This window comes from Epinephelus lanceolatus, chromosome 19 (assembly GCF_041903045.1).
Source record: "Epinephelus lanceolatus isolate andai-2023 chromosome 19, ASM4190304v1, whole genome shotgun sequence".
Lineage (NCBI taxonomy): Eukaryota > Metazoa > Chordata > Actinopteri > Perciformes > Serranidae > Epinephelus > Epinephelus lanceolatus.
In genome coordinates this window covers 33,176,867-33,197,581 of record NC_135752.1, presented here as the reverse complement: position 1 = coordinate 33,197,581, position 20,715 = coordinate 33,176,867, and the positions used below count along the sequence as shown (strand labels likewise).

Genomic DNA, 20,715 nt, shown 5'->3' with positions numbered 1-20,715 from the left:
ACATTCATTTTCTGTCTATCGATTAATCAACTAATTGTTTGCTGCTCTAGATTTAAGTACAAAATCCAAACTCTGAAACAGCAGCAAAATATCACATACAGTAATAGCCAAGCTGGTTACATCATTCTGGAGTACTGAAGGTCAAATTCTATAAATATCTGACAGGACACGAGTAGCTGTACATGTTGAAACTGCATGTAAACTGTAAATAGAAATGATATGAGGATGTAAACAATAACATAGTTACTGAAGCTGTTGGATAGCAACAAAAATAATAATGAAACCAAAAAAGTAATACATGAAAATGAAAGACTGTGAAGTATTCAATGGTCAACATCTAGAAAACTGAAAATGTTATTAAAAAGCAGGCAGAGCTGTTGCAGTACTTACAAATTAAAGGTCTCGCTAAACTTGGGAGACCAGCTGTTGTTCTTGGATTTGGTCTGGAATTTGCGTTTCTTGTCGCTGAGGTGAGGCCCGATCATGGTGATCTCCACGAAGGGTCGGAACATGCCGGACGTCTGCCATTTTAAATCATTGGCTCCTATGACTAAACACAACACAACATGTTAAAACCAGAGCACACACAGAGGAAGAGGATGATATAATCAGATGAGAGCACTTGGTTAAAGTATGTAGCATCATGCTATGGAAACTCAAACAGACCTTTGACAGTAACTTTCCGCTCCCCGTTCCCTGGATGAGTGTGCAGCTCAGTCTGGACAGACACCTCACCTATTGGCTTCTCCACGCCTGGACCTAGTTTGACGCACAGCCAGACACATGAATGAGCTCACATTTGGCCCGAGGAAGGCAAAATATAACCTTTGATTCATAAAGCAGAGACAGTATAAGAAGAGGATGCAGGTGGAGAGGTTGGGTTAGGGTTGACCTGCCCACCTTAGTGGCACAGAGTGACAGAGTTTACAAAGAGAGAGCGGGTGGGGAAGGAGAGGAGGGCTGGCGGATGATTTCAATGAAACCTACCCCTGCTGGGCTGTATTTTTTCACTGGGAGTTAACCTAATACCCTTTCCATTGTGCACTGGCACAGAGGCAGCACAGGAGATAAAGAGAAGACAGCAGCAACATGTCAACAGATTCTAGCATCAATAACACTTTAAATACACAAAATACAGGTGCAAACCAGTGAAATGCCACGCTCATCAACAACACACATAGTACCCTCTTGTGGCCTACAGAGGGAAATGCGTTCTCCTCAGACCCTTTCTGACTACCTTGTGCATGCTGGGTGGTCACAAAGGTCTTGATGAGTGTGTCTGTTGTCTGAGTGTAGAGGGACAGAGCGTGGCGTAGTGAGGACAGCTCAGGACTCTTCTCCAGGAACGCCTTCTTCAGCCCGTTGCCTCCTGCATGGAAGTATTGCTGCGACGGAAACAGAGCGTGGGACAGCATAAATCATCTGGAGGACAAACTAGTCAAAATATTAGGATTTTAAAACCCAAACCAAATCAAGTTTTTCAAGAAAAAAGGTGAGTTTTGCTTCTGGCTAAATAAGTCTTACAGTAAAGTCAATTGATTGCATTCTGGTGGCACAAACTATCACCGCAAGATCCAAATTGAAAATGACCAGAATTATCCTTTAATAGTCAAAATGATTGCTGTATTTCCAGTGCAAAAACCCAAGACTAGGTTTAACAACAGAGTCATTTAGCATTTTTCTGACTCACAATTAAAATCCACTCTTCATTTCACCCACTTTATCCTCCACACACTTCCCTGGCCTGTTAAATCACATAACTTCTGGTCACAAGCTGTTTACATAACCTTCCAGGGTATTTGATTAATGGATGAATAGTTGATGAAGCTAATTTGACCCGTCTGCCCTGCATCCTAATGAAACCAAAACCCGCAGTATAAACTGACCTTGATCGTGTCCAGTGCCACGTCCATGACAGCACACTGTCTGGGAGACAGGCTTTTAGCCTCCCCTGCCATGTGATCCTGCACATCCAAATGAGGAGCAAAGAGATGAGTTAATTGCCCAAAAATAGATTCACACTCTCTCGCTGAGTCATTTTGTGGTCAGTTCTTGGCAACACTGAATCTCTGCAGGTAATTAACTTTGTGTAAAACATATGAAAGCGTTCTGGTACCTTGAGTTTGGAGAGCTGACCCAGTTCTTTCGCAGCTGAGAGAATCTGTGCACCCTGAAAAAAAAAAAAAAACAGAGAATTTTGCCATTTCATCTCTGCACTTAAAAGTCAAATATATTTACAGTATGCACAAATGCTGAGGCAAGCAAACATGAGACTGATAATTCTGAGTGATGTTGAGCTTACAAAGGTGTCGTTGCCCTGCGGCAGGACAATAGTCTTCTCCAGGCTGCTCATTACGATCCTCCACAGCTCCTTGAGCACACGCTTCAATACTGTTTTCTCACATACGGTGGCGAACAATGTTAACCTGTAAAATGCAAATACACAAATACATATACACAAGTTGATGAGAAACACCCACTCTCAATTCGCTAACTCAAGATGTGACTATAAACAATGTAAAGTGTCCATGGAGATTGTGACACCAATGTAATGAGTGTCACTTTTACAGGTCCACCAGCCACATCCTTTAACCATCTTCAAATTGTATTCTTCCTTCAACGTTGTCGTGCCTTTTTTAAGAGCACAGAGCAAAATGCGTTGGGAGTTCAGAACGACTAAGGTGCTGGCATGGTTAAAAATTGTTGAAACTTCTAATTTCTGAAATGATTTCTGGAGGACAGAGATTTAGGATGCAGAGAAAGAGAAAGGGATTTAAAGTAATAGAAAACAGGACGGGGCTGCAGTTGGGCTGTTGAGAGAGGATTGCACCTGTCAAAGTGGCCTAAAACATTAGCTTGGCATCGTCGGACCAAATCGCAAATGCAAATTAGTTCGGCACCTCCATTTATTTTCACTTCCAAGGGGCACTATCAACGGCTATAGGTAAAAATGCAGGAAAAAATCAAACCTGCCCTTTATTAGATAAGAGGTTGATAAGCGGTAGATAAGACGCATCTGCCAGAGTCAGTAAAACATGAACACGTGGATTTCTCTGGGTCCCAGGCTATGAAAACATGGCAATATCATCAAACACTTCATCATGTCAGGGAGAGAACACTGGTCTCAAATCTTAATTCATCCACTCACTTTCCATCCAGGAAATCCATGAGTGGCCGTAGCATGTTGTCAGAGTCGGCCTCCACCTGGTTTTTGTTGTTGGCGTTGAGCTGTCCTTTGATCTGGTACAGCAAAGATGCCATCTGGCGCATGCAATCGTTGATGCGGATCTGGAAACTAGAAAGACAGAAAATTTAATCAATCAGCACAAATGCATGTGTGGTTACTGATATGCGTGTGGGCGTGTGTGGTTACGTGTCTGTCTAGGGGTGTGAATTAGTCTACCTGTTCCCAAATGTACGGCTGAGATCATCCAACACATTGTTTAGCTTCACCTGCAGGTCGTTCAGTAGGTCACTGGCCTCAGTGTCCATCTGCAGAAAGGCAGGCAGACAGAATCAAAGGAAGGGTGTTGGTAAAATTCTGCTCAAAATAAATTAACTCCGAAAAACTTGAAAATGTAGAGAACATAATTAATCTCAGGAGAGACCACATGTGCCTCTGAGGACACAGCACTCTTTAACAGCAGATCATAAAAGACTTTCATCATTCGTATTTGCAGCTTTTAGCCAAAATACCCAAAATTAACTTGAAAGCTTGACTTCAACACCAAAGCTAGAAGCTTCAAATGGCAGCAAGAATTTATCATTTAAAGAGGAACTTCAATAACCATCATGTTATTAGGAAAAGTGCACAGCCAATCTGTTGAGCTTCATACCAAGAGATACCAAAGGAACGAGAGAGGCAGATGTTCTGTAATGTTTGTATTTTATGCTCTTAGAGCAGAGATATGTCCGTTCTAAACAACATGAGTAGAAACAAATTACGACAAGAAACCCACCTTTTTACCAGTCGTCTCCAACTTTCGAAGCGAGCACATTGGAAAAAAAAGTTTAATATGCCAGATGTTTGTCTCACAAGTCTCACAAACACAGGGAACAAGTGGGGAAGTGACTACCTCCAGTATACCTAACCTAGGTATACTGAGGCATCATCTACATAAGCACTGCCTGCAGGGAGCTAAGCCATATGGATGAAGCCACGATGTGGCTCATTAAGTCAATGATCCAATGGCCTTTTGATTCATGGCCTGTCAGGGTCGCGTGGCACCATTAGTGAGGAGAGACTGAGACGTTTCTGCTATGCACCACAAAGGGAAGACTCCAGGGGAGGAAAGGCAGCTAGAAATGGATTATGTGCTGTTTGTAATGTGTTTTCTTTTGCCTGGGAGTATTTTGGTAAGCATAAGGATATTAATATTCATGAGTCGGTACAACTACACTCACCTTCTTGTCTTCGAGTGTTATCTCAGTCTATGACAGCACAGATGGGCGGAGGGTAACAGAGGACAACCTCAATTAGCTGTCATTTCCCATTTGTAAATTAACTTTCATTTATATTAAAATAATTACAGAGGATCGATGGCCATTATACAAAGTGCTGTGGTAGCAGATACCCCTATGCGTGTGACCTACCTTTTCTACTGGTTCATCCATCTTTGCGTGGTGTTTTGAGATTATTTTAAAAAGAGACATAAAAATGAAAAATGTCAAAATGTCAGTGTCAAAACTGTCAAAAATCCCGTTCTGTTGTACCTCTAACTCTTGAAATTAAAATTTAAAGAACACCACAAATACAGAAGGTTTTTCCCGCATTGGAAGAACGAGCTATATTTGAAACATCAACACCCACCTTCTCTTTGTCAGTCTATTGCAAACAAAAAAAGAGCAACAAAGAAAACACAAATTAAAGAAATCAACAACAAAAAATTTCAGAAATGAGCTTCATTTTAGGGGAAATGAGTGACCAGTTTTGAGGAAAGGCCATGGGTAAACTCGAGGTGGAAATCACCACAGATGACGTGATAAAAACCACACACAATAAACTCCACCATGACGGTGATGTTTTGTTTCAAGAGGAGTGAGTATCACTGTGGTGTTGCAGTGAACAGGAAGAACAGGGCAGAATGACTTGCACTCCTGGGAACGATAAAACCACTTCAGACTGCAACAAACCTCAACCCCATTTTTCTCCCCTTCTTCCCCTACTTCCTCCTCCTCCTCCTCCTCACTCTCGTCAAACTACGAGTGGCGGTGAAAAGACAACACAACACAATTAAGTCCCACTGCTCCAAATTAAACAACCAAATTCAACAAAATTTGTTCTTTAAAGACAATTTTCGGCTTCTCAATTTCCAAAAAGAAATTATGAACATTTGAGTATATGCAGACATGCATCATAAACATGTCTGCATATACAGGGAACTTGCCTGCCACGCTAGCACTCTATTGTTGCGCTAGAAAAGGAAAGAAAAACATGACTGTGACTTCACTTTTCTAAAAAATGCGTTTTAGTTAAATATCCTCTGCAAAGGCAAAACACAGTAACTACATATTTGGTCTGAGTTAAGACCTACCGTTAGACTACACAGCTACAACCAACGAGCCACATCAAGTGAAAGCTATCTGGTCAGATAGCCACAGCTAGCCTTAGCTAAAGCTTAAACTAAATGTAGATTTTTCCCTGGTAGTTATCTGTAAAAGAAAATGATCCATTTTGTTGGACTACAGTGACGTCCTGGTAATTCAGTGAGTAATTCCACATGACTAAATTTGGGAGGAGCTGAACCGAAGAAAGGCGGGAAAACACTGCTGCTAAAGGGAATTAGCTTAGCATGTCTCAGTAGCTGCCATTTTGACTCTAGTGGATTTCATGGAATTTAGTGAGGTAAATTCATTCATTCATTTTCCGTAACCACTTATCCTGTTAGGGGTCGCAGGCGGGCTGGAGCCCATCCCAGCTGGCGGGGTTCACCCTGGACAGGTCACCAGACTATCACAGGGCTGACACATAGAGACAGACAACCATTCACACTCACATTCACACCTACGGGCAATTTAGAGTCACCAATTAACCTGCATGTCTTTGGACTGTGGGAGGAAGCTGGAGTACCTGGAAAAAACCCACACTGACACGTAGAGATCATGCAAACTCCAACTCTAACCACTGACATGTGATGTAATGTGGTTAAGCTACCTTTAAATCATATATGTACTTTACTGGATTAAGTTTACTGTAAATTTTAACAGCACTTGGACAGACAGACACCGAGCAATAAAGAAATACATTAAATTCCTATAAACTATGGATTATTAATAATAAAAATAATGTTTATTTTCTTAAACAAATTATATAAAATGGACGAGAGAGCTACAAGACTACATTTTGGTGGTAGAAACTGCATGTTCCACTTAAATCCCATGAAGAACATTCAAAGGCAAAGTGCAGTATCTCATGATTTCCCTCTATGATAACAAGCCACTCACTAAATCTCTCAGAGCAGCTCACATGTATCATCCTTTCAACTCCACCTCATCATGACATGATGCTTCATAAATCATCTGACAGGCAACAACAGACTGAGACTGGCACCATAATGTGACTTCTTAAAACAATGAACATCAAAAATATAAGGTTTCAATTGACCAGGTTCAAGAATACAAATGGTGAAAGAAAATAAAATCTAGGCCTGAAAGGGACGTACGCCACTTCAAAACTTTAAACCCACTCTTGCGAACATTTACACCAGACGTCAGCATAGTCACTAGACTACAACAGGTAGGCTACACTTAATACTAAAGAGGGGTCTACTGGTCTCTATGAATGAATCTAATCTGCTACCATCCACAGTACCCACCACAGCCTTCGCTTTCTCTTCCTCAGTTACGACCTGCTGTTCAAGCCAAAGGAAGATGGAGATAATCAATACACTGCACGGCCGCGTGTGCACCATTAAACTGATTAAATAAAATGAAAGATGTACTTTAATATGGACAAATATCTGCCTGTATCAGCCCCACTCAGACCATGATGGAAACATACCTCCTCCTCTCCCGCCTCCTCCTCCTCTTCCTCTTCCACCAGTTCATTTTGCTTTAATTGTAAAGTGAACACACTTAAGCTACATACGATAAAACACTACATGTAAAGTCATGCTAGGGCTTCAAAGCAGAGGGAGGTCATCACTGACAGACAAGCCATTGGATGTCCTCACTGTGGCTACACTAAGGACACTAATAGAGGACATGATTTAATTACTGTAAGTCTCATTATGCTCTAGCCTATGGGGCAGTGCGGGGTCTAATCTCTCTCAGTATGGATCTATGCTTCCACTGACAACATCACATCAGACACTGGGATGGCGTATAGACCTTTTAAGCAACTTCCACTACAACCTTGTTAAGACTCAAGACTATGTTCTAATCCAGCACTACCAAGGATCTAGCTACTGTACATACCCGCGCTTCCTCCGTTGCAATCTGATACACGAGACACACAAATACAACTGTTGTACAGGTAACCACACATAGAATATGTGGTTGTTGTGCTTGAGTAAGAAATGGGACTTTTATGTTTGATGCAACAGGACAACACCCCAACCACTGTCTTTTGACTTACCTGTTTGGCACCCATCGACTCAAACATCTTCTCCAGCTGGATTCTTAACTGCTGCACATTGTTCATCAGGACACACGGCTTTTGGAGGACACAGGAAGAGAGAGACATAGAACGCAGAGAGATTATAAACATGTGGCAGGAACCCTTCAATATCTACAAGTGACTGCACTCACCACCATGTAAAATATGTAATTTTTATTCAATTGATTATTCAACTTTGGAAAATAATCTTTTATAAAAATGTTTGTGAAGGCAATAATGGAGCCACTGGAGGGTGTGTCCAGTGTCTAAACAATACTCAATTTGATTGGATACTTGACTGCGAAAAAAAAAAATGCTCCTGATGAGTTGGCAGATGGTGTCCTGGGGGATCTCCTCCCAGACCTGGATCAGGGCAAGAGTGAGCTCCTGGACAGTCTGTGGTGGTACTTGGTGGCGTCAGATGCACCAATACTTAACGTCCCATAGGTGCTCAGTTGGATTTAGGTCAGGGAACAAGAGGGCCAGTCAATGGCATCAGTGCCTTCATCATCCAGGAACTGCCTTCACACTCTGGCCACATGAGGCCGCACACTGTCCTGCACCAGGAGGAACCCAGGGCCCACTGCACCAAGAGGAACCCAGGGCCCACTGCACCAGGAGGAACCCAGAGCCCACTGCACCAAGAGGAACCCAGGGCCCACTGCACCAGGAGGAACCCAGGGCCCACTGCACCAAGAGGAACCCAGGGCCCACTGCACCAGGAGGAACCCAGAGCCCACTGCACCAAGAGGAACCCAGGGCCCACTGCACCAAGAGGAACCCAGGGCCCACTGCACCAGGAGGAACCCAGAGCCCACTGCACCAGGAGGAACCCAGGGCCCACTGCACCAGGAGGAACCCAGGGCCCACTGCACCAGGAGGAACCCAGGGCCCACTGCACCAGGAGGAACCCAGGGCCCACTGCACCAAGAGGAACCCAGGGCCCACTGCACTAAGAGGAACCCAGGGCCCACTGCACCAGGAGGAACCCAGAGCTCACTGCACCAGGAGGAACCCAGGGCCCACTGCACCAAGAGGAACCCAGGGCCCACTGCACCAAGAGGAACCCAGGGCCCACTGCACCAGGAGGAACCCAGAGCCCACTGCACCAGGAGGAACCCAGGGCCCACTGCACCAGGAGGAACCCAGGGCCCACTGCACCAAGAGGAACCCAGGGCCCACTGCACCAGGAGGAACCCAGGGCCCACTGCACCAAGAGGAACCCAGGGCCCACTGCACCAGGAGGAACCCAGGGCCCACTGCACCAAGAGGAACCCAGGGCCCACTGCACCAAGAGGAACCCAGGGCCCACTGCAACAGGATGAACCCAGGGCCCACTGCACCAAGAGGAACCCAGGGCCCACTGCACCAGGAGGAACCCAGGGCCCACTGCACCAGGAGGAACCCAGGGCCCACTGCACCAGGAGGAACCCAGGGCCCACTGCACCAGGAGGAACCCAGGGCCCACTGCAACAGGATGAACCCAGGGCGCGCTGCACCAGGAGGAACCAAGGGCCTGTTGCACCAGGAGGAACCCAGGGCCCACTGCACCAGGAGGAACCCAGGGCCCACTGCACCAGGAGGAACCCAGGGCCCACTGCACCAGGAGGAGCCCAGAGCCCACTGCATCAGTGTAAGGTCTGACAATCGCTCTGAGGATGTCATCCTGGTACCTAACAGCAGTCAGGTTACCGTTGGCTATGACATGGAGGTCTGTGTGACCCTCCAAGGATATGCTTTCACAGACCACCTCTGACCCACCGCCAAACCAGTCGTGCTGGATGATGTTACAGGCAGCATAACGTTCACCACAGCATCTCCAGACTCTTTCACGCCTGTCACATGTGCTCAGTGTGAACTTGCTCTCATCTGTGAAGAGAACGGGGTGCCAATAGTGGACCTGCCAATTCTGGTGTTCTCTGGTGAATGCCATTTGAGCTGCATGGTGCTGCACTGTGAGCACGGGACATGGGCTTTCATGCCACCCTCATAGAGTCTGTTTCTGACAGTTCGGTCAGAAACATGCACACCTGTAGCTTGCTGGAGGTCATTTTTTGAGCAGTGTATATCGTGTAGGATGTGGATTAAAGGAAAATGCGTGACTGTGGCATGTAAAACAAAAGGTGTTGAGAACTTACAATCTTCTCCTTGTCAATATAAGAGGGAAAACTCTTGGTCAGAATGGCACTGTACTGCAGAAGAACTTTGGCAATGGTCTGTGAAGATAAAAAGGTAGAAACGCATTAAAACTGCATGGAACAAAATCTGAAACAATTTAAAAACAGTTTTAAATCTAATTACTTATTTCTTATAAAACATTTCCCAGAGGGGGCTGTATGACACTTTCAGGGAGTATGGCCAAAGAGGTTTTAGAAACATTCCCAAATGCCATGTAATGTATTCTCTGCCATGCAGGAGAGCAAATCCCAAAGCATAAAGCTGTGATGTCCCTCTGTCCCCCAGGAGGAGAGTTTCATGTCCAAACTAACACATCTTTTTAACAAGGAAACATAAAATTCCCTTTAGAAAAAAAGAGAATGTCCCTCCAGACAATGCTGTCGCTGTTTTGTGATTTCCCTCATATGTTAAAGTGTTTTGAAAAAGGAAATTAGTCAGAGTCAGATACTGCTTTATGATAATTTACTGTCAATTTTGTTATCAATTATGGACATTTTTGATCCAGCAACTACGAGTTCTGTGCTGTTTTTAAAATCCTTTTACAGTGTGATGTACTTAAGAGCAGGTTTTAAAGGGATACTTCAGATCTTTTGAAGTGGGGTTGTATGAGGTAATTATCCACAGTCAATGTTCTGCCTACAGCAAATGCCCCTAGTTTGGAAAATGAGGCAGATGTACCACCATGGAAGCTATGTAACGTATGACCAGCAGCAAAACCTATTTTAGGCATAGTCAATAAAAGTTTAACGGTATGCTTTATTAAGAATATTTTCACAGCTTTACCTTGCCTGTTGTTAAAGGCTTCAGTTCCCCATTTATGCACTTGTCAAAGCCACCAGATTCCATTGAGAAAAACAGTGATTTAAGCTCACTGAACATGGGAGCTGCTGGTCTACTGCTGCATCAATCACTTAGTTTGTTTGTCTTATAGTGTGACTTTGGTGAATCAGAACTAGCCCATTTAAAAGCCAAAGTCACACAATAACACAAACAAACTAACTGACTGAGGCAGTGTTTGACCAGCAGCTCCTGTGTTTAGCAATGTTAAATCACTGGTTTTCTCAATGGAGTTTGGCTTTGAAGAGCGTAATATAACAGCTTCACTTGCCAGATAGAAAATCGCTGTCTGACAGCCACATAAGGTGGTGAAAATATTCTAAATATAGTATACGATTAGACTGATAATGATTTTTTTAAGTGGCTAAAAATATGTTTTGTTGCTGACCCTTCCACAGCAGTACATTGCTTAGCTTCTATCTACTGTACTAGATTGTACATTGACTATGGTTAAGTACGTCATAAAACCAAAATCCAAACCATCCCTTTAAGGTTTCATCCAGTACGTGGGTTTACCTTGGAGAAGCGGCGACTGTACTGAGCCATGACGTTAGGGTCAGGACATTCCAGTTTCTTGATGATCTCAAAGCTCTGGTTGAGCTGAGTGAAGATGTCCACCACAGAGCAGGAGAACAGAGCATGCTCAGACGTCTGCTGGAACTGAAACAGTGCACAGTGACAAGGAAAAAACACAAACAATACATAAACAAGACGTACTAGAGTTAAAAAATATATTTATCTACATGCTAATTTTCTTACTCCGTCTTTTTTGTCCCTCTCCAGGGCTCCATGCATAAACTCCATGGATACATCCTCGTTTTCATCCAACCACTGTAGCACAAATTGTAAGAACCATCTGCAAAGGAAAATAAAGACAACCAGAGTTTTAACCAACACCAACATTAAGGACAGATCAATTTAATAATCAAAGAGAAGTTTTAAAAAATAAATGTTATGTTCCCCTGTGCCTAAAACTGAGTAAGTCCAAAGCACTCACGATGGGTAGTCAGGAACGACGCCCTTAAAGTTTGGCAGCTCCTTGACATATTCGTTGTTGAGCCACTTGACCTTGAAGTGCAGGTTCATGTAGTCGGTGCTCTTACACAGTCTGTGCTTCTCGTGCTCTGCATATGCAAAGAGAGGAAGAGCCTGTGAGCATTGTAATAAGACCTTGCAACTTTAATCTTAGTCTCTCCTACCTAACATAATCCTAATTTCAAGACGACAGGATAGGTTCACATTTCTTTTTTTTGTGTCTCAGAACAATATTCACATGATCATGTGTGCATTGAAAGCTATGTATTCACTGGGCACAAAAAAATAATTTCAAAGTTCAGCTAAAGCAAATATGCAAATTCAAGATATCATCTTTAATGTTTGTGTTTTTAGTACCAAAGTCCCTCTTTTTTTAACCCCTCCACTATAACTCCGTAAGAAAACAACATCTGTGGAAAAAAGAGAGAACATTTTGTACTACAAATATTTAATTTATGTTCTGAATTTAAATTAATTAAATAAAATTCAAATTAAAATTAAAAATGTATTAAATTAAATTATTAACTGCAGTGCCTTTGGCTTGGAGGAAAAAGTGAGACATGCTGGAAGAAAACTGTTGGTGCGTAAACCTGCCACAAAAATACTGTATTTAGCTTAAAAGAAAAAAGATCAGTGCTTTTACGCAGATTTTTTTTTAGGGGCATATGATTTAAATTACAAGCCAGAAAAATTTCAGTTGTACTGAGAGATATTCAATATCCCATTGCCATGAAGACAGGTGTATGATCTAATATCTTTATACAGCTGTTATAGATTCCAAGTCACAATATTTTCAATTTAAAATTCTGTGGGGAATGAAATAGGATGGAAACAGTCTTTTCTGTGAATCAGAAATTAAAGATATGTTGCATTGATTTTGGTTCTGTCCTCATGTGGCAACATTTTGGATGACTATCAAAAGATGGCTTGCATCAAGGTTGATTTTTTTTTAACCATGTGCCCTTAATTAAAAATGCTCAGTGAATTAAGAAATAGTTGTCATGGAATTTAAATACATTAAATGATTAGGAAAAAGATTTATCTCTGAATCGAAAGGAAGAGAGCGAATAACATTCCCCTGTTTTCTTTACTTTTTTAAATATGTATTTATGTTAGAAGGCATTATTGTTATAAGGAAGGGGAAACTGAATCATTATGAAAAAAGACAGATAGATTACGGCCAAGTTTAGAGGAAGGATGACAATGATACCATTATTTAGTTGTCAGGTTGGTTGTCTTGGGTGTTTATTTAGTTTTTTGTGTGTCTGTGATTTCTTGTTCCTCCCTTTCTTTTTCTACTGTAAGCAAATGTCAATGGTTTATGATGTGTTATAGTGTAGTTATGTAATTTGTATTTGTATGTCACATTGATTTGTCTAACACAGGCTGCTTAAGCCACATAATAGGTTCGGCTAAACCTATTTACTTACTGTTTTTTTAATATTTTGAGACTTAATGAAGACAAAATTTTGTCCCTAATCACTTCAATTAAATCTGCTTTCAGCAGGGATCGTTCATGGCCAATAAAAGTGAACAACAGTGCTTTAAATATGAACGTATGAGCGTGTGATTATTGCTTGTGGTACTGTTTTCAGACAGACTTGGGAAAAAAATGTGAACCTATCATCTAACCCTAAAACAAAATCATCTCTAACTTTACCTAAAGCCGTATCTATGCTAAAGTTACTGCGAATTCAAGTCCTTACTATAAAGTCAAGGTATAATTCTAAAATATCCCCTTGTAATTAAATATTTTCTCTGAAAAATGTCCTCTGATGGTCTTATATTCAAACAAAGATTATTCTAAAAGTCAGTGCTTTATTTGTTTACTCATACTTAAACATGACTCCGCCTGCTGTTGCTAAACTTCAGCTGTGCTCATATTAGCTAAAGATACGCTCGTAGAAAGTAAGTGGAAGAGTTTTGCACAAGTTTAGTGAAAAGCTTAAATCCAACCAGGCACTTGAATATCTTTTTAGTGACCTACCAAAAACTACTACTGCTCTTAAATCTGAAGTATGCTTTGCTCATGCTTCTGAAGCAAAATCTCTCAGGACTCCATCTCTGAGCACATTTTCCACCCCTTTTTATATTAATGCAGATTGAAAATGAAGGGGCCGCCACTTCTGTAGCGTAGTATGTGAAGCAGATATTTTGCAGTGATAGTCTCTGCAGGGGACTCATCTTGAGGACAGGGGCTGGGATAAGAGCTGACTGCCTCTGGGGGACTGGTGGTGCTGTACAGTACAGTACAGTAGAGCAGAGAGAAATCACAGAGAGGCTCCTGGGAGACATAAGCAGCTTTCAAACCCTGCACAGTGATTAATTCGCTCTTTCACTTCTTCCATGCCACTGTGGCGTTTCTACCCCAGATTTTCTCTTCTCTTCTTGCCTTCTCCAGTTTCATCAGAGCTTCTCTCTGACTTGTTCGTATTCTTTGATCATTCAGATTTTCCCTTCACTTCTTACAGTTCCTAATAATACTATAACAAATCTATAGTACTGCTCCACAAGAAACTTTAGAAACACATATGTAAATGCTGGGTGTGACATACCTTCCATAGCGTACTTCATGTCTTGGGCGAACAGTGTCCACATGACCTCTGCTGACACCTTCCCTACGTTCAGTTCTTGAGGAAATCTGAGAAAGAGGTGACAATGATCACACGTTCTAAACATTTAAAAGTATGTACTGAAGAAATAGTGGTAGTTTGTGATAGTAAAGTCATAAAGATAAAGAGACCATATGCCGATTACTAACTGGTTGAGCACAGGTGTGTAGGAGTTCCTGTCCTCTTCAATGATGGAGACGATGAGCATGATGAGTTTGGGCCAGAAGTCCAAGTTCCTGATGCTCGGACCCTGCTCCTCTAAAGGGAGCTCCTCCTTGTTCTGGATCAGAACACAACACAGTCAGTCACCAAAAAGAGACTTAAACACAGACAGTAGTATGGATTTGTCTGATTTAGTGGACATGTGGTCACTGTGATGGCAGATAGTCATGCTCAAGGCAATTTATACAGCAGGTCATACACGTTCTTGTCCCCAGCTGTCTCAGTTTGATTACAGATTGTTTAAAGGGATTGTGTGGATCTTTTCAAGTGGGGCTGAATGATGTATTTATCCACAGTCAGTGTATAACATACAGAAAATGTTGGTTGACACTTCCCCAGTTTGGAGAAGCAGGCAGAAGACCGACATGGAAGCTATCAATGTACCGCTGTGGATAGGGTCAGCAACAGATGACCATGTCTGACCCAAGCCTGCTTCTCCAAACATGAGGCGCCCTGACCGCCATCGACTGCAGGTAATACACTGACTATGGAAAAGTAGCCGAGTGTGAAGCAGCTGGGATGAGAGTCAGCACCTTCAAGTCTGAGGCCATGGTGCTCTGTCAGAAACCGGTGGATTGCCCTCTCCTGGATGGGAGAGAGTTACTGCCTTAAGCGAGGGAGTTCAAGTATCTTGGGGTCTTGTTCCCGAGTGAGGGTAGAATGGAGTGTGAGATGGATCGGCGGGTCGGTACGGCTTCTGCAGTGATGTGGGCGCTGCGCTGGTCCGTCGTGGTGAAGAGGGAGCTGAGCCGGAAAGCAAAGCTTTCGATTTACTGGTCCATCTACGTCCCAACTCTCACCTATGGTCATGAGCTCTGGGTAGTGAATGAGAATGCGATCGCGGATACAAGCGGTGGAAATGAGTTTCCTCCGTGGGGTGTCTGGGCTCAGCCTTAGAGATAGGGTGAGGAGCTCGGACATACGTAGGGAGCTCGGAGTAGAGCCGCTGCTCCTTCGCATCGAAGGGGGTCACAGTTGAGGTGGTTCGGGCATCTGATCAGGATGTCTCCGGGCGTCTCCCGCTGAAGGTGTCCCGGGCACGTCCCACTGGTAGGAGGCCCCGGGGCAGACCCAGAACACACTGGAGGGATTACATATCTCGTCTGGCCTGGGAACGCCTTGGGGTCCCCCAAGAGGAGCTGGAAAGCGTTGCTGGGGAGAGGGACATCTGGGGTGCTTTGCTTGACCTGCTGCCCCCCGACTCAGCCCCGGATAAGCGGATGAAAATGGATGGATGGATGGATGGATGGATGGAAAAGTACCTCATACAACCCCACTTAAAAATATCCAAACTATTACTTGAAGTGAAGAGAAGGATAAGTGTATAGTATTTACTTGGCCTTGTAGCACTTCCACTTCCTGATGCAGCTGCCACAGTTGGATAATTAGCGTGTGACTTACTGTGTCATTAGGATGATACTGTCTGCTGTACAGCTCGTGGCAGTTGTTGAAGATGTAGTCGTATGTGGAGTTCAGGCAGGCCTTGACACAGTCCCTCACCACCTGGCTGGCTCTGGGCGGAGACTGTAACTCCTGGACCTGAACACCAGATGGAGATAGCAACACTGACAGTGACAATCATTTACACTTGTTGAGTAAAACTTAAAACAAGGAATACTGTGGGTCTAATTTATCAGGTTGTGACTTCCTGGCCAACCTGTGGCAAAACATCCCATTTAAACATCAAGAGATAACCATTTGCTGAGATTATGCAGAAAGCAACAACAGTGAAAATACAGAAACAATAAACTTTACCTTCATCCTGAAGAAGGTGATGCTGGTTAGAAGATCCACAGTGGATTTCAAATCCTGCAGGCGCTCCTTGCTGCTGGCAGGAAAGTGATTCTACAGAGAAAAATTCAATATAATCAATGACCACTACAGGTGTGTAGTACATATAAATTAGACCAGCGTCATGTTTAAGAGTGTAAATCAGGTTACTGTTCCGTACTACTTAAGTCATTAGATAATACTCACATCCGTGACATGTCACAAAAGGCATATTTAAACAACAGATCACAAGGTTTTCCATTCAAGTGCTTCGGTAGGTGGAGCCATTTGCTTAATTTTACATAATAGTAGTAGTACAATAATCTATTCTTTTGTGGAAAGGGGTGCATGTATGCCCTAAATTCATGAAAACAAGTGATTACAGGGAAATTCATCTCTGCATATTGAGCAACAATACATAAAAGATCATTATTACACCCAGCTCTGGACTGGATTTAGTACCAACTGTAAGCCACTAACTCATCACTGTATCCTGCATGCTCGGGTTGGCTGAGTCTCTTTACAATTTCGTAGACTTTTTCTTTGGCATCCACTTGTTTTTAAGGCTATTCTTGGCCTACCTCCTGCATAGTTATGTGTGTATATTAAGCAAAACATTGAAAATGGCTCTGCTCTCTGTTCTCAGTACATGTTTTTATTGTCTGTACTGAGGGTACGTACAGAGTTTGGTAAGCGAGCATTTATGTATGCAGCTCCTTATATGTGGAATCTTCTGCAGAAGGACTTAAAGTTGCACTCAGTGGTTCCTCTCGGCCGTTTCAAAGCACTGTTGAAGAATATTTGTACACAATCGTCTATATGCCAGTGTCACAGTGTATCTTAGGTGGTCTTTGTGATCGTGTAGCTGCCCCTTTTTGCGTTTTTATGGTTGACCTCTAGTACACAATAACCTACTTTCATCCTTTTTTGTGTTTTATATTCCTTGTTATAGAGCTTTACATTTGAATTTTGTATTTTTGTTCTATGTTCTCGGTCTGTAACTTATGTTGCTGCCTGTCTTGGCCAGGACACTGTTGAAAATCTCATCTTAATCTCGAGAGGTTTTCCTGGCTAAATAAATATTAAATAAATAAATCATCAACACAGCTAAAGCAAAAAAAACATGCTTTCAATCTCAAGGAAACACTTAAAATACTCAGAACAATATCAGTCATGATGGCAGCGATATTTACTAGTACAATCAAAATCTTACCCTGTAGGTGGAGAGGTCGATTCGCAGTGAGTTGTGTAGCTGGTCTAAAAGCTTGACAAAGCGTTCTTTCTGTATGGTGAATAAAAGAGAAAGGAAATGATGAGCAATATGAGTATTTGTACACAAAAATGCAAAAAAAAAAAAAAAGACAGAGGCTACATGAGTTTATGTATTACTAGCAAAGAAAGCAAGAGAGACAAATCTGGTGTGCGTGTTTGTGTGGTACAAGAATACATACCCCAAAATTGGAAGCAGCAAAGCGGTCGGAGGCGGACACATTGGTGGAGGCGGTTGTGTGGGCGTAGAAGGCATTGATATTGGCCAGCAGGGTACTCATCACCGCGGGGACCCCGGGACACATGTACTTAGACGATAGACAGGCAAAGTGCCTGGAAAGACGAGCACAGAGTAAGCTTGAGAAAAGGTTTTGTCAAGGCGTACTTCGTGAAGAGCTGTGCCTTTATTTGGTCAGCCATGTGTCCTCTCTGGGGTCTTTTTTTTCCTCACCTAATGATCCCTATTAGGAATAGCCATTTCATCTGCCCATGAGCTAGCTGGCATGTTTAGGCTGAAGGATGGCCCCATTGGAGTGTGCTTTCTGTGAGTGATGGGCCCAGCTAACAGGCATCTGTATGGAGCATGACATTTCATGGAGGCAAATCCATCCTCGGCCCATTTATAATTGATTTTCTTTCATTTGAAGGCCAACAGAGAATGACAACGACACCGAGAGGCACTTTGATATGAGAGCAAAAGGCAAAAAGGGAACTAGAGGAGATGGAGATGAAGAGGAAACAAACACAAGGACAGGTAGAGAGAGAGTAGGGAGAAAGTTTGTATGTCCCTCTGTGATATCCAAAAGATATATTAGCAAAAGGGTCAAAGTTCAAGGACCAATGTTATGGCGAAGTAGTATCTCCCAATCGTATGCACGCTCCATTCAACAGTATCTACTTTGTAAGGGCAAAAAGAATCTGGGATGCAGGGTCAGACTCACGTCATGGCCTGGTAGATTGACTCGATCCCATAGCGCATGGCGAACTCGTCCACTATTTCTTGTGCCACATCATCATAGTAGACTTTCCAGGCATCGTCTCCACGAGCCTCTGGGATTTTCACCACACCCTGGCCGAGCATATCAGTGGAGTGGTGGAACAGGTTCTGTAATGGACAGAATAATTGGGTTGATGTCATTTGAATTGATTGTCCCAAGACATTTAAAGCGCAATACTAAGTACTGACCAAATTAAAACTCATGTATACTAGGGATAGACCAATATGGATTTTTTAGGGCCGATGCCGATACCGATTTTTTTCCATCACCCTTAGCCGATGACCGATTATGGATTGCCGATTTTCTTGAGCCAATATTTGGGCCCGATACTGCTTTTGCTCCCTCAGTTTACATAAAAAAAATGACACAATGATAACAAATATTACAGGTCTCAAGTTTAAAATAAGAAACATTTATTGAACAGTAAAAAATACTAAAACAAGATGGAAAGTTGAGGTAGAACAGGTAGAATATTATTATTATTATACATTCAAATAAAAAAAAAGAGTTCAGTGCTCTTAAATCTTCCAGTAATGTCTTTATAAAATAAACAAATATTTAAGCTGAAGCATAAATTAAACAACAACTACTGTACACAGTAGGATTCAACAGCTTTGTTCAACTTAACCACATACTTTCAAATGAAAAAAAGTGCCAGGGAAAAATAAATCCGCGATAAATCCGCATGCGCGTATCGGCCGATGCCGATACAAGTAAAAAACTCAAATATCGGCCCGATATATCGGCCGGCCGATGTATCGGTCTCTCGTTAATGTATACACAACAAAAAGATTTCAGAATCTGAAACCAGTTGAAAGTAAACATCTTCCAAGTACTTAAGACAGGAGTAGATTTAGAACATCAGCACTTTTTTAGATATCCTGTCCTGAAAACCTAATGGTTATGTAACATCCTATGTGTTCAGGTTAGGGCTGGGTGATTAGTTCCATTTTCAATTCTGATATTGGTTTCTAACAATTATAAAAACAAGTTAATCGCAATAAAATAATTATTGTGTCGCGAGGGTGCTTTCAGACCTAGAGTTGTCTTGCTTTGGTCCAAATCAGGGACCAATTTTGTTACAAAGTTGTATAATTGCCTAGAGTTGGTTCGTGTTCTCACGGCAGCATTTACAAGCGGACCAGATCAAATGCCTTGTGTGAGAAAGCTGCTCTTGAATGGTCAGAATTTCCATGCGGGAAAAACCCAGGAAGTAAAGCAAACGTTGAAGAAGAGTACACTTGCAAGATAAATGTGACACTTTCTAATGTCACAATGGAGGGACAACTACGCAGGTTGATTTTAGCGCTGCTCATCGTGGACTATATTGCTGTCATTGTTCATTTCAGTCAAACCATACAGTTTGAAAATGAGGCGCGGCTCCAACTAGAAAACAATGTTTTTGATGCAGTACAGGAGGAGGTGCACATTAATAATCCTCCAGGACTGTAACATGCTCATGTTTAACCCAAACAATGTGTCATGTGACTGCAGTTGGTTCAGATCCAGGTCCGAACACGTTCTCACCACAAACGAACTGCACCAGAGTTCGTTTGGAACCAGACCAATACCACCTCTTCAAGAAGGTCTCGGTCCAGTTGTTTTGGTGCACACCTGAGTGTGACTGCTGTGTTCACACCTGCCCAAACGAACCGCACTTAGGGGGCAAATGTACTTGAGTTAGATTGAACTGAATCAAACAGGGAAGGTATGAAAGCACCCTTAGTCAGTTGTGCCTGTTCTGAATAAACGAGTGCAAGCTGCATTTCATTTTGTCTTTCACTTTTACTTATTTGACAATATGGCTGTATTTGGTGCTTTAAGCGTAAGTTATCAAAGTTTTTTTATGTTCAATAAATGCCTCATGTTTCCAAAGTCATTGAGTATTTGTGTGAAATAACCACGACCTACATTTTGAGCAAAACAATCGTGACTATGATTATTGCCATAATGGAGCAGCCCTTGTCCAGATTATTAAGAGCATAACCCATAGCTTCTGCAGACTCAAATACCTCATGCAAACAGGTGTACTGCACGTGATACGGCGCCACTTTCTCCTCTCCTTTGATCTCCACGTTGATTTGAAGGCGAATGGCACCTGACACGGCTGACTTGTCCGTCCTCTTCTCTGTAATCAAACACAAATACAGTCATGCAGATACTCCCATACAAAGACACACATGTAAATACGTTCTCA

The 20,715-nt window shown here is 42.6% G+C and overlaps 1 protein-coding gene across 3 annotated transcripts in view; it reads right to left on the bottom strand.

The window, feature by feature from the left end:
- The window catches only part of unc13bb (unc-13 homolog Bb (C. elegans)), a 93,010-nt gene that overhangs the window by 5,040 nt on the left and 67,255 nt on the right, over window positions 1-20,715 (bottom strand). For 2 of the 3 annotated variants that reach the window (XM_078161900.1, XM_078161899.1), the window contains 22 exons: window positions 20,531-20,646; window positions 18,462-18,625; window positions 17,703-17,853; window positions 17,465-17,533; window positions 16,237-16,326; window positions 15,883-16,020; window positions 14,409-14,539; window positions 14,203-14,288; window positions 11,610-11,736; window positions 11,372-11,468; window positions 11,129-11,272; window positions 9,736-9,813; window positions 7,577-7,654; window positions 3,404-3,492; window positions 3,149-3,295; window positions 2,303-2,426; window positions 2,117-2,170; window positions 1,887-1,964; window positions 1,238-1,385; window positions 988-1,044; window positions 667-759; window positions 391-550 (listed from right to left, as the gene is read on the bottom strand). In XM_078161900.1, the coding sequence (XP_078018026.1) occupies window positions 391-550; window positions 667-759; window positions 988-1,044; window positions 1,238-1,385; window positions 1,887-1,964; window positions 2,117-2,170; window positions 2,303-2,426; window positions 3,149-3,295; window positions 3,404-3,492; window positions 7,577-7,654; window positions 9,736-9,813; window positions 11,129-11,272; window positions 11,372-11,468; window positions 11,610-11,736; window positions 14,203-14,288; window positions 14,409-14,539; window positions 15,883-16,020; window positions 16,237-16,326; window positions 17,465-17,533; window positions 17,703-17,853; window positions 18,462-18,625; window positions 20,531-20,646 (2,419 nt within the window). The remainder of the gene's footprint in view (window positions 1-390; window positions 551-666; window positions 760-987; window positions 1,045-1,237; window positions 1,386-1,886; window positions 1,965-2,116; window positions 2,171-2,302; window positions 2,427-3,148; window positions 3,296-3,403; window positions 3,493-7,576; window positions 7,655-9,735; window positions 9,814-11,128; window positions 11,273-11,371; window positions 11,469-11,609; window positions 11,737-14,202; window positions 14,289-14,408; window positions 14,540-15,882; window positions 16,021-16,236; window positions 16,327-17,464; window positions 17,534-17,702; window positions 17,854-18,461; window positions 18,626-20,530; window positions 20,647-20,715) is intronic. The other variant, XM_033647236.2, reaches the window with a different exon arrangement.